This window comes from Candoia aspera, chromosome 5 (assembly GCF_035149785.1).
Source record: "Candoia aspera isolate rCanAsp1 chromosome 5, rCanAsp1.hap2, whole genome shotgun sequence".
Classification (NCBI taxonomy): domain Eukaryota; kingdom Metazoa; phylum Chordata; class Lepidosauria; order Squamata; family Boidae; genus Candoia; species Candoia aspera.
This window is the reverse complement of record NC_086157.1, coordinates 32,669,459-32,682,212: the sequence shown is the minus strand read 5'-3', so window position 1 is coordinate 32,682,212 and position 12,754 is coordinate 32,669,459. Positions and strand designations below refer to the sequence as shown.

At 41.7% G+C, this 12,754-nt stretch overlaps 1 protein-coding gene across 1 annotated transcript in view; it reads left to right on the top strand.

Moving 5' to 3' along the window:
• The first annotated feature begins 3,849 nt into the window (after positions 1 to 3,849).
• Positions 3,850 to 12,754, top strand: part of SH3RF3 (SH3 domain containing ring finger 3) — a 238,748-nt gene continuing 229,843 nt past the window's right edge. Inside the window, exon 1 of the mRNA XM_063304905.1 lies at positions 3,850 to 4,527. Within this exon, the coding sequence (XP_063160975.1) occupies positions 3,850 to 4,527 (678 nt within the window). The remainder of the gene's footprint in view (positions 4,528 to 12,754) is intronic.

Here is a 12,754-nt window from a genome sequence, read left to right as displayed (position 1 = left end):
CATCGGATGGTACCGTAAAGGGAACAAAGAACGAGAGTCTGCTTTAGTGTCAAAGGAGATACTGTAATGTGGACAGGGTGTGTGAAGGCGTCCATGTGTGGAAATATTTGGGAATGCAAAGGAAAGGCACGGGGGCTAGTGAAGAGGGAACAAACCCTAAAAGGAAAAGGCAGGCACTGGTTGAAACTTGCTTTCCCTGCAGTTTTCCCTTTCCTGCATAGGTGGGAAGGCCAAGAAGCAGGGAATGACCAATAGGTCTTGCAGAGTCTCAGCACTGTTGCCAACCCACTCATTCTGGACTGGAATTTCTGACGTTGGCTTACGAGACAGCTGGGAGCAGCGTAGGCAGCAGTGAAGAATCGCCCTTCATCCTCAGTTCCCAAACTATGTGCTGTGGTGCCCCAGGGCATCACAGCAAGCCCACAGGGGCACTGCGGGATATTTTATATCGTCAGGGGAAACACAGCAATACTTGACATCTGTCAGATACTGCATGAACTACTAGCTCAGGGTAGCCGACAATTTTGGGTAGGGGTACTGTGAAAAAATTACGGTATATAGGCATTAACAGTGTTCTTAAACTAAAAACAAAGAATGAAACTACCTTTTTAATGTGAAGTTGCCTGAATTTGAAATAATTTTTAAAATAAATCGTGATCTCCCAGGGAACCCCAAGTGACCTCTGGTGGAACCCTTGCATTCCACGGAACCCTGGTTGAGAAAACCTGGTTTAGGAACTTCTGCCGTTAATGTTACAGTAGCTTGTAACTTCACTACGTCAGTGTAATGACTTACACCATCACAGGGGATGTGATAGCAATCCTTTTTGTCTCTAGCAAGTGTAACACCAAGGCAGGACTGCAGAATTATTCCTGTTTCATTAGGAATACAATTCAATAATCTTGTGACTTAGAAAAAATTTAAAGTTTGTGTTCTTTCAAGGAAACGAGCCAAAATACAAGTACTATAAAAGCGCTCCAATAATTTTGTTGCATTTCCCTCTCCTTTCCAGACAGTGCTCATTATCCTTAAATGCTTTTATTCCTGAGACTGACAGCATTAGTAGCAAAGCGCCTAAGTCCTCGAAACTTGTATTTCATATTTCCCCATTACATTAGTATTATTTAGAGATTATTTTGTTGGTTAGTTTGGTCTGTTTTTGCAAGGACACTGTAATAAAGAATCATCTGACTTTAAAAAAGGATCAGCCTAATCCACATGGTCTTTATATATACTGAAATACATTACTTCAAAACATTTGAGAAGCAGAGGTTTATATTTCTTCGGTTCCATAGTTAATCTTTATCACGGAGGCAACAATGTCTTCATGCAATTACAACTGCATTGTAGATCAAGGACTGGCCTTACCTATATTAGATATATGACAAGTAGACAATAGGAGCACCCTAATTACATACAGAGATCATTAATGAACGATTGATTAAAAGTGTAGCTCATGGGAGGACTAGAAGTGTGTCTGAAAGCCACAAAATTATTTGAAGCAGAGGATGGGATGGCAGAAAGCAGTGATTTGCAGCAAACAACAGACAGTATTGGGAATGGTTTTGGATTATACCTTGAATCTTGTTTCTAAATAAACCATGGGCCAAAAAGGCAGCAGTCCTCTGCCAATTTCATATCTAACTCATCCACATTTTTCTTTTCCTCTTTATTTTTCCTTACTGTAACATCTTCATGGTTTTTCCACAATTTTGACAGAAAAAAAATGGCATTGGGTCAGATCAGCTTTCTTCAGCCCTCCTACAATATAACGTGCAAGAGCAGACACATAGACACAAAACAGACACAAAAATATTTGAGTCTAGGTCATGTTAATAGCCTAAAAATAAACAAGAATATTTTAACGTGCTGACATGTTATTTCCTATTTTCCTTGTCAAGTGTGTTAGACCAAATTACCATTTAAAAGTAGGCTAAATAACATTTAAAATCAATTAAATGTTGATTTAGAATCAGTATAAAATGTGTGTTGCAAAATTTGTGTTATCCTGAAAATATATCACTAGAATTTGAAAAAAAGCTACAGAAATATGTTAGGATTTTGCACATATTTTTACTTGGCTGGCCAGTCTCATGTGCAAATCCTCACACTTCCCCCTACCCAATTTTAAATCCGAACAAAGCGTCCAGCCTTCCAGAACAAAGTACACTCCTGGTTCTTTAATTTAACAGGTCATTTGATTATTAATATGGTTAAACAGAAATTCTTCCCACTAACTGCCCGTCATCTACAGATCTGTAAACGGATCCCATCTACTGCTCTCCATATGTACATCACCGCAGATTGCTGGTACATGTCGTGATGGATTATTTAGCTGAAGCTAGCTAACTAGGTGTAAATCAGTATTAATTATTAATACAATTACATTTTTTCCAGTATCAGTTTGCAAGGGGTGGGGGGAGGACCTAAAATTCTCCTTCCCGCTGCAAGTTTACCAAAATTCCACTAGAGGGAAGCCAATTGCAAGGAATATGTTCGACTCGTCCGGAGTGGGGAAACTTCTTCAAACTTCCCAGCTCCTCCGAGTGCTCCTGGGGTACGTATTTCCGTTCCTCTGACGTTTGCCCGAGCTCCAAGATGCGAAAACATCCCTCTGACCCCCTCCGATGGATTATATGACTAAGGGAACATTCTGCGGTGTCGCAGCACCATAAGTGGTGCACGAAGTTGGTGTCTTATTGCTACTATGTACGTAACTTTCTTTTGCCTCTGGCGGCATCTGATTTTTAGATTCTAATAGAGACGGAAAACAAAGTGACGGACCAATTTTGAAGAGAGAGAGAAACATTACGGATCTTGCGCCTCCTAGATGGAAGACGTTTGAATCCCTCCGTGCACCAGATGAAGGACTTGGTTGCATCGTGCAATTCAGCCCCCTTCGATTAGCAGCAGCAGCCCTGGAGGATAACGGGACCCGACCCCGAAGGAGTCGAGTGGAAGGCGGGGACTGGGCGGTTGTCCTGATGGTTAGCGAGCACAGGAAGGGCAGGAAGACCCCAAACCTTCGAGCAACAGAACTTGCGCGGGGTTTGAGATCAGCGGAACTAGCTCTCACCAGGATCCATGCAAGAAGCGAGGATTAGGGGAACTGATCAGTCGGGACTCCCTCTCAATCCCACCCCCTCCTTTGTATCTTGAGCACCGCCGTCGAGAGGAATATTTGGAAGATGGGAGCCCGCGAGACCCAGCGGGTGGAGGCTGCTCTTGCTCTCGCCGTACACAACAGGGAGCAGCGGTGGGAGAGCGAGACAGCCGCGGCTCGCTAGGAGGACCGACGGAGGAAGGCAGCCCGCCGAGCCCCGAAGAAGGGAACGACCAGTCGCTCTCCAGCGCCCGCCACCCGGCCCTTGGCTCTGGCACTGCCTTCGGGTCAAGACGGAGGTGCCGAGGGAGCGCAGCACTCTGCGCCTCAGGCGCGCCGCGCCCCGTCGCGGTTGCTGACAGCCAGGCGAGCACGAAGCGAAGGGAGCAGGTGCTGCCGACCTTCGCAGGCAGGCAGGCAGCGTCCTCCTCGCTCTGCCCGGGCTTCCGTTCGCTGGCGGAGCTGCCGAAACGCGAAGGGGTGGCTCGCGCCTCTCCGTTGGGGGCACGGGAGCCGGCTACGAGGGGAGCGCGCGGAGCGGGTGGCAGCCCCCGCCCACCCCAGAGAGCCATTGCCCGCCTGCCGGGGAGGAAAGCGGGCCGGGGAGAGAGCCGCGCTCCCAATCCCCGCCCTCCGCTCGGTGGCTCTCGTTGACAGGCCCTAGGGGGGCTGGGCTCGGCGGCCACTGCTCCGGCCGCCATGTGCTGGGGCTGCCGCCTCTCCAGCGGCCTCCCTCGCTGGTCTAAATGCTCCTAGGGGCGTCCTGGCTGTGCTCCTCCAAGGCTGCCGCCGCAGAGAAGCGAGCAGCGGAGGAGAGGCGGAGGCGGCGGGCGGCTTCTGCAGCGGCGGGAGGCGGCGGCGGGGGCAACGGCGAGGGACCACCAGCCGCCGCCGGAGGGGCCATGGACGAGTCGTCGTTGTTAGACTTGTTGGAGTGCTCCGTGTGCCTGGAGCGCCTGGACACGACGGCCAAGGTGCTCCCCTGCCAGCACACCTTCTGCCGCCGCTGCCTGGAAAGCATTGTCAGCTCCCGCCACGAGCTGCGGTGCCCCGAGTGCCGCATCCTGGTGGGCTGCGGCGTGGACGAGCTGCCCGCCAACATCCTGCTTGTCCGCCTGCTGGACGGCATTCGACAGAGACCCCGCGCCGGCGCTGGAGGCGGCTGCTGCGGGGGCGGCAACTGCGGCCCCGGCAGCCCCAAATCCCAGGGCAACGCTGGCCCTTCAGGCGGCGGCAGCGAAGGCGGCCCTACCGCCGCTGGAGGAGGAGGAGGAAGCAGTGTGGTTCCCCCTGTTAACCCCGGTTGTCAACCCGTGGCGGTGGCAACCACGTCCACCGGCTCTCCGAGCGTGGCCGCTGCCGCGGCTTCAGCCGCCGCCAGCCTGAGGGAACTCGCCGCCGCCAGCCGGAGCGCCTTGCTTAAGGTAAGTCGCCGGGGGCCAGGCGACTCTCTCTCTCTCTCCCCTTTTCTTTTCTTTTCTTTTCCCTAGAAGCGCTCGGCACCACAGCCAGCGGGCTGCCCGCGCACCCACGCCCCTTTCCAATACTGTTTGTGTCTACCTTTCCAACTCTGCACCATAGAAACCTCTTTCTGCCCTTCGCATCCAGGAGGGTGACTACATATTGGGATGGCTCCTGCAACTTCGCTGGCCCTCTCAGTAACTTTGATAATTTGAACAGATGCAGGGTATGTGGCAATCCTGAGGATGGTAGATGTCGTGCAAAGACGGCCCTATAGAAAGCACGTTGTGAGAAACTGTTTTTATTTACTTTCAGAAATCGTCACCAGGAGACAAAAGTGGAGCCAGATGCAATGGGAGGTTGGAACTCCTGTCTCCTTTCATGGCTTTCTGTGCCATTTGAGAGCTTCCACCCAGCTCTGTGAATGTCCTGATCAATTTTCCTTGAAAATTGCTCTAGCAGGTTCAAATTATGATGATTCAGAATTGCAGACCAATAAGAAGTGCATCTGCCAAAAATCCATTTTTCTAAATCAGTGTTTCTCAAGCTTAGCAACTTTAAGATGCTGGCTGGGGAATTCTGGGAGTTCAAGTCCACACATCTTAAAGTTGCTGAGGTTGAGAAACACTTCTCTAAATTGAAGCGTAGAGGATTCACTTTGGCATCAGTGATGGTACTCAGCTACAGATGCTTTGTTTCTGTGACATAAGCCACCTTCTGCTTTTCTAAAATGCTTTGACCCTCAACTGCTGGTGGTGTAGCAGAATGTAGGGTTACACTAGCTTAGTTGTCGCCGTTTCTGACTCCCCTTTTCCCTACTCATACTTTGTTCTAAGGAGTATACAGTTCTGTGCAATAGTCCTTCAAAAATCCCTTTTCTTGTTACACTGTTTGAAGCTGTTCTTTATGTTTCTGTTATTGTACAATGGATAATCAAATCCTGAAGTAGTTTACCTTTTATAAGTGTTTTTCATAAGGACATGTCATTGCTTGTTTCTAATGTGGGCACTTCAGAGGGCAAGTGATTGATAAAGTGTTCGGTCTGGGCAACATTTCTTTCTTTGAAGGAGCAGTGGCTGTAAGTGAATTCATTGACTCTTACATAAAAACCATAATGCCTTAAATAAAATTCAGTATGTTGAGTGCTGGACACAAATACTGGACTTCGTGGCTGAATAGGCACTTGGTATAGGAAGCTCTAGTAAAACATGCTACATAAATAAAAGTTCCCTGGTTCCTCTAATCCCAGTTTTAAGAAGTAGTCAGCAGGTGACTGGAAAGATCTGTCTTTTCTTCAGACTCTGGAGAGCACCTACTAGTCAGAACAGGTAACATTGAGCTGAAGGTAAAAACAAGATCTAGTATAAAGTAGCTTCCCATGTTCCTGTGAAGCAATAACATTATTGAATCATCACATACCCAGACCAGTTTTTCCATGTACCAGGTGGACTATCTTCATATCTCATTATGTGGGGCTCTGAAACATGGCCACAATCAAGAGATATTGCTAGAAGCTATAGCAAAAATCAGCATTTTGTGTGCAAGAATGATTGGTTTCTTGTCCATACTGGTTTATAACATGTGACAAGAGTTGGTAAAAACCTCTGTTTGTTTGCAGTGACACCCTTGCCTCACTTTTAAAATAACTTCTTCATGGCTGTCACAATGTATGGTTGCATTTTTCTCCCTTTTTCAGGCTAATGAGTTCATTAATGTAAATGATTCAGTGAAATTGTTTGTTCAGCCTTCTAAGTGATTTCACAGCATTACCTTTTAAATCAGTACAGCATTTCTGATCCTTATAAGGTTCCTCACAACAAAAGAACTTCGGAGTAATGTTAAATATATAACTATGGCTGCACAAGAAGATAAAGTTCTTACAATGGTTACTATTAGTTATTTCACATGTTTTCCTCAAAACTAAATGGAGCACCTTGCATGTATTAAACAATACAAAATATAAAGTTGGTCATTGTAAAGAGCAGATATTTTACCAAATTATAATATTTATTCTGGGAGATACACCAAAAAATAAATGTTTACTCTACTTTATAATTTGCTGGGAATAAATACTAATTGGTTTGTTGAAAAGTGGAATTCATCCTAACCGTTCACTCACTTCCATGGGAAGAAATATGAATGGTAGAAGTAGCATTATTATGTTTACCAAGTACAAAATTATTATTGTGCTGTGTGGGATGTTTGTTAAATTAAGAAGCTGTTTTTCATTTGCATGATGGTAGCCATTCTTTGTGCATTTGTAAGAAATTAACTTCATAGTGGTGCTTTAAACGTAGTTGATACCTTCTTTGAATTCCTACCAATCCAATCCGTTTTTAAGAAGGACACAGAATGTTACATGAAGTTACTGCAACATAGGTGTAGACTGACTTGGACTAAGTAATGAGGGGATATTGGAATGTGGAATTACCGTACCTACCAGGGGAAGTAGAATGTCAGCCGCTAGAGGATTTTTATCTCTGGTCCAATAAGCATTTGTAATGGATGCTTAAATTGGTAACAGATCTCAGAATGGCAAGTTATACTATGATCTGATTTCATTATATTATGGTTCTGTGTATCTGTTAAGAAATGAGCAATTCCAACTCTCAAAACAAACGTACTGAATTAAGTAATTAAAATTTCCTTTGGGAAAATTTATCAGCCATCCACTTATGGTCATAAAGTACAGGTAGGTTAACTAGTTTAGCCACTGTAGGTTACTCCCCTTAAAAATGTCTGTATCTTATAGCTGACAGTGACCAAAAATGTGGTGGTGGTGTTGCTGTTGTTAGTGACATTGTTAAGAAAATCCTGCTTCTCAGTCCTGAGATGTGCAGTTGATAATCTGCCTGTTAACTTTCCTTAACCAGGTTGCTCAAGTTGCTATTGCTGATATTTCATGTTTAAAATAAAATTCCAAATCCTATTCTGTTTTATAATTTAACAAATATATTGAGGAGAAAACTTTTGATCCTCAGCCAATACTAAAAAGTATTCATTTTTAACAGACTACTTATCCAATAATGTCAACATTTTTTAAAGCCTTATGATGTTTAATGGATATATTTAGCATTCATCTGACATAATATATTAAAGGAAGCAGTAACAAGCTCTGGATTTTTATTTGCATTGTAGTGCTTCATTTAGGTAAGGGAAGCACTGGAAAAACAGGATGTGCTTAGAAAGATATGCAATGTTTATTAAGCTTGTGTTATTCAGGAATATTATTCTGTAGTTGTCATTTTTTGTTTGTTCATAAAGAACCTAACCTCTATTTATGTGAATGATCACATATTGTTTTTTTCCAGTGGAGGAGGGGAAATAATTTACCTTTAACCTATAGTGCCAAGTAGAAGAGATTATTACTGTTTCTGAATGATGATTTAGTAGTGCAGATAATTTCACCATACTTTCCATCTCACCCTAGCCACAATCACTAAATTATCTTAGGCAAGCCACTGAGTCTCTATTCTTCCATCTTCATGTTGGGATTATACTGATAAGTTTTATAGAATTTATTAAGTATAGGAATTACTGAGATATGTCATATAAAATATTTTCACACTGAAACGTATTTTTTTATTCTATACACTGCCAGACTCCCAAAAGATTCCCGGTGGATTACAATATAACCAATAAAATCATAAAATCCATACATAACATAAAATCCATAGAACTGCTCACCCACCACAGTGTCCATTTATTGATGACAACTTTATGGTAAAAAATACAGATTAAAACTCTGTGAAACAGCTCTGTGTTTACTGCTTTCCAAAAGCAGTTTGTACATGTTTGTCATTGTTGCTATGATTAAAATATGGAAACATTTTTATATTCTTGGAATCAAAATTATTTTATTTCTCTCCAGTTTCAGGTAGGGCTGTACTGTACAGATGTTGACCCACGCGACTGAATACAGTTAGCAGATATATACTGAGATCAGCCATCAGCTTTATAACCTTTCATTCTTTGTTTCACAAAAGCAGGAAGGTTATTCAACAGCCTTAGATGGTGATGAATGATAGTAAGCTTGAGGCTCATGAGTTATAAAGCCCTCTATTAAAAGGATGTGATAACACTTCTAGCTATTTTGGGACTACCAGATCTAGGCTACACATATCTGCACAATTGCTAAGATGGCAGGAAGGAGTTTCCTGTATCTATTTGCTGCTATCTAGTGATCACCTGGATTTTTGCAGTCTAGAACTAGCAGCCCTAAACTATTCCTTCCAATGTTAGGATGCTGCTATCTAGAAAAAAAATTGGTATGTAAGTGGTCTTAAAAGATGCTCATTATGTAAAGATTCTGGTTTTCTGTGATTGTGAAGCATACTGGAATAGTGTCCTCAAACATAATAGCTATGCTTGCAATCCAACAGGATATCCTTTTCATTTTTAAACTTTTATCTAAGATGCAAACTAATTCCAAGACATTCAGTGATTCAGTGCTTCTCTTGGCTAACTTCCCAACTGGTTATATTAGACAGATATAATTCAAGAATGGCTCAAGGCTGCAAATTAAATGATTCGAATAGATTCAGTGAAATCTTGTGAAGTTTATTCCCAGAGTTTGCAGATAGAATACATTAAGTCTACATGGGGATTAAATCTTTTGTTTCATAAAATAATGCCTTTATAATTACTCAATACACATTGATATGCAGGGATTTAACAATAATGTATTGCTCTCATACACGCTATAAGTAAACTTTATTTTTGTTTGAATGGATGTATGACAAATGAAAGTTAATGATCAACGTAAGATTCCTTTTTAAAGATAATGATGACTGTCTTTAAAGATAACAGATAATAAAGGAAAAAAATGTAAGTGTTGATGTAAGTGTTGATGTTTCTTTGGAATAAATACATGTAGAGGGTTAGTCTCCAGGGTTCAATAGTCATGAGAAAGCTTTGCATTAAGGTATTTACGCCTTAGATTAAGATTTAGCTCTATCACTCTTGACTCTTCAGTGGAATTATTTTACTGCTCTATTTTCTTCCATTAACTGAGGCAGACAAATGAGTTTCGCTTTTATTTGCTCAGTCAGTTCATATTTGGAGCCATATTTTGTGCTGTTGTGGAAATTTATATTATGGCAAATAATCTGCCAACCTGCCATTCCCCTAAAGTTTATTAACATATCCAGTACATGCTATGTCTGCTTGGATTCAGCTTTCCAGAGAATAAGACTTTTTAAAATCTTGCTTGGGGAGTTTCTGCTTTCAGTACATTCAGTATTGACCTATATGGAACAGTCAAACTGTTATTTCTTTACTCCAGAACTTATTGTAACAAGATAATTCAACCTATAAATGTACTATATGTATATTTTAAAACTGGGTTTGGAAACAGCCTCACCTAGTGGGAAAGGCAGGTTAGGAAAGAAGATTATTAATATATGTTTATATATATTTAACTTAGAAATATATGAAATTAGTTTTTATCAGGCACATTTAGTGTAGTTTTATAAATACCACAATTTTAATGAACCTATGAACTTTCCAGATCTACTTGGGTTGGGGGTGGTTGGCCCTGCATTGTGCTGGTTCTCCTCTTTCCTCTGGGGCCATGTTTAGTATTGATTGGGAACAAGAGGTCTTCCCCTTGGCCCCTGCTTTGCAGGGTTCTCCAGGGTTCAGTACTTACTCTGCTCTTGTTTAACGTCTACAGGAAACCACTGGGTGAAGTGATCCATTGCCATGAGGTGAGATATCATCAGTAAGCTGATGATACCCAGCTGTATGTCTCTGCCCCTGGTGAATGAAGTGATGATGTTGATGCCCTGTCTGAGTGTCTGGAGGCTGTGGGGTTTGGATGGAGAACAGTAGGCTTCAGGTCAACCCTATCAAGACTTTGAGTTTTCAGGCCTTTCCGTTCTGGTACTGTAACATGCTGTACATGGGGCTGCCCTTGAAGAGCATCTGGAGGCTGCAACTGATGCAAAATGCAGGCAGTTATGTGCACTGCTCAATCAGCACACGTTATACCTCTGTTCCATGAGCTGCACTGGTTGCCAATTTGCATCTGGTTTCAGTTCAAACTGCTGGTAATGACCTATAAATCCCTACATGGCAGGGACTGCTTCTCCCTAGTTCCATTTACCTGTCCCATCAGGACTGGCAGAAGAGGCATGTTACGGGTCCCATCTATTAAGAAGAGTCATCTGATGGGACCCAGGAGGAGAGCTTTTTCCACCACAGCGCCCTCCCTTTGGAACATCATCCCCTCGGAGGTTAGATTGGCCCTGACCCTACTTGCCTTTCTAAAGATTCTGAAGACATGGTTTTGTCATTGTGCCTGGGGATCTGGTTATGGTATGGAGCCTGCTAGATGATTGTATTGATTGATGCATGGCTTGCACTTTCCCGCTGATTACGTTTTATGGTTTTAATATCTATTTAATAGGGTTATTGTTTTATTGTTATCTGTATTTTGTTTATTGCTTTTTTTGTGTGGTTTTAATTATGAGCCTCCCAGAATCACGAATGTGAAATGGGTGGCTATATAAATTGAATTAATTAATTAATCTATCTCTGGAATTCTTAGTTTTTAAACTCTTGATGTTCACAGATAAAATGATATACTCTTCTCATACTTATTGTATTCCCAATTTTTCCTATATAAAGGATGCACATGAAGATGTTGTGAACATTTAATATGGCACCCCAAAAATACAGTGCCTATTGTTATAATCTATAACTGCCATTAGCATAAAGTGCAGTTGAAAGAAGTTCAACTGCCTTTTCCTGCTTTCATTTGAAATATGACAAGGCTATCTGTAAGGAGCTAGGTAAACAGCAACTGTGGCAGAAGCAGCTAGAGCAGAAGTAACTGGTGATAAAGGGTTAGGGTTAGGGTTATATTATGAAGCAGGGATTATGTCCAGAACTGGTAACTTCCCCCACAAATTAAAAAAAATATTTTCCAAATTTCAGTTGGGAATGAAACTGCAGGGTCCAGTTATCAAAATGGTTTAAACCAGGGTTACCCAAAGTGGTTAGTACCAATCCCCAAGAGTTGATGGGACTATCCAGGGGGTTGATATTATTATTTGTAGTTCTATTAGTTAAAGTAGTATATATTAAATTATTTTCATATAGTAAATGTTTGGGGGTCAATGAACAATCTGAAACTTCATGAAGGAGTCAGTGAGCTGAAGAGTTTTGGGACCCCAAAGAAATAAAAATAAAACGATATTTGGAAATTGTTTTATGCAGAATAGCTCTCAAAACTTTGACCATCTTGTCTGGAAGTCCTGCTTTTTTGTTTTTTAAAAAAATCCTACTTCAACCCCTATCAGTATTCCATTGTGAGAAATCAGATATAATTTCTTTTTTCAGTCTTGTATGAAAATTCTTCCTTGTTCCCATAACCAGAAATTCACAGTTCTTGATATCTTGATAGTTTCCAAATATTGGCGATATAGCCCAGCAGAACTTATGCATATTTGAGATATAGTGATTAATCCAAAGTCATATTAACAATCCTATTGAATTTGCCCCAAATGCAACAATAATAGGACAAAATTAAAAGCAGACAATGCAACCTGAAGGTCTCTATCTATAAAAAATCATGACAAGAGGCACACTTGTGGGCATTTGTGGGCTCCTGTCTTATGGGATACATTGCTTTCCAAGGCGAGTGTGGATCCTATTTTCAAAACCTTCTGTAGTGGCTTTTCTGGTAGGCCTTTGGAAATTGACTAATCTGAGTGGGACAGGTACCAGGAAATGGGAATATGGGATAAAAGTTCAGCATTGGTTACAATTTTTATATTGTTATGATAGTGCTTAATTCTTATTTCTATTTTATTGTATACTACTTAGTGTCTTTTTGGATTAAAGTGGCATAAAAATCTTAAATACACAAATAACAGGGTGATTGAAGCCAACCCTTACTGAACAGTTTCTTAAATATACAGAAGTATGTTTTTGTGGTATTAATCACATGTTAAGATCAGAAAGCTAATTTCACATTGTTTAATACAATCTTCCTTTGGTTTGCCTGGACATGAAATTAATGTCTGTTATTCCAGTCCCATAAATAAATAATACCGACTTCCTATAAAAAATATTAGTGTGCTAGGACCCAAAATTAATTCCTCTAACACCTTTAACCACTGTGGAACTTGAGAAACACAATAGCAGCTGGACCAAATTGATCAAATATCAGATGCTGAATAAACT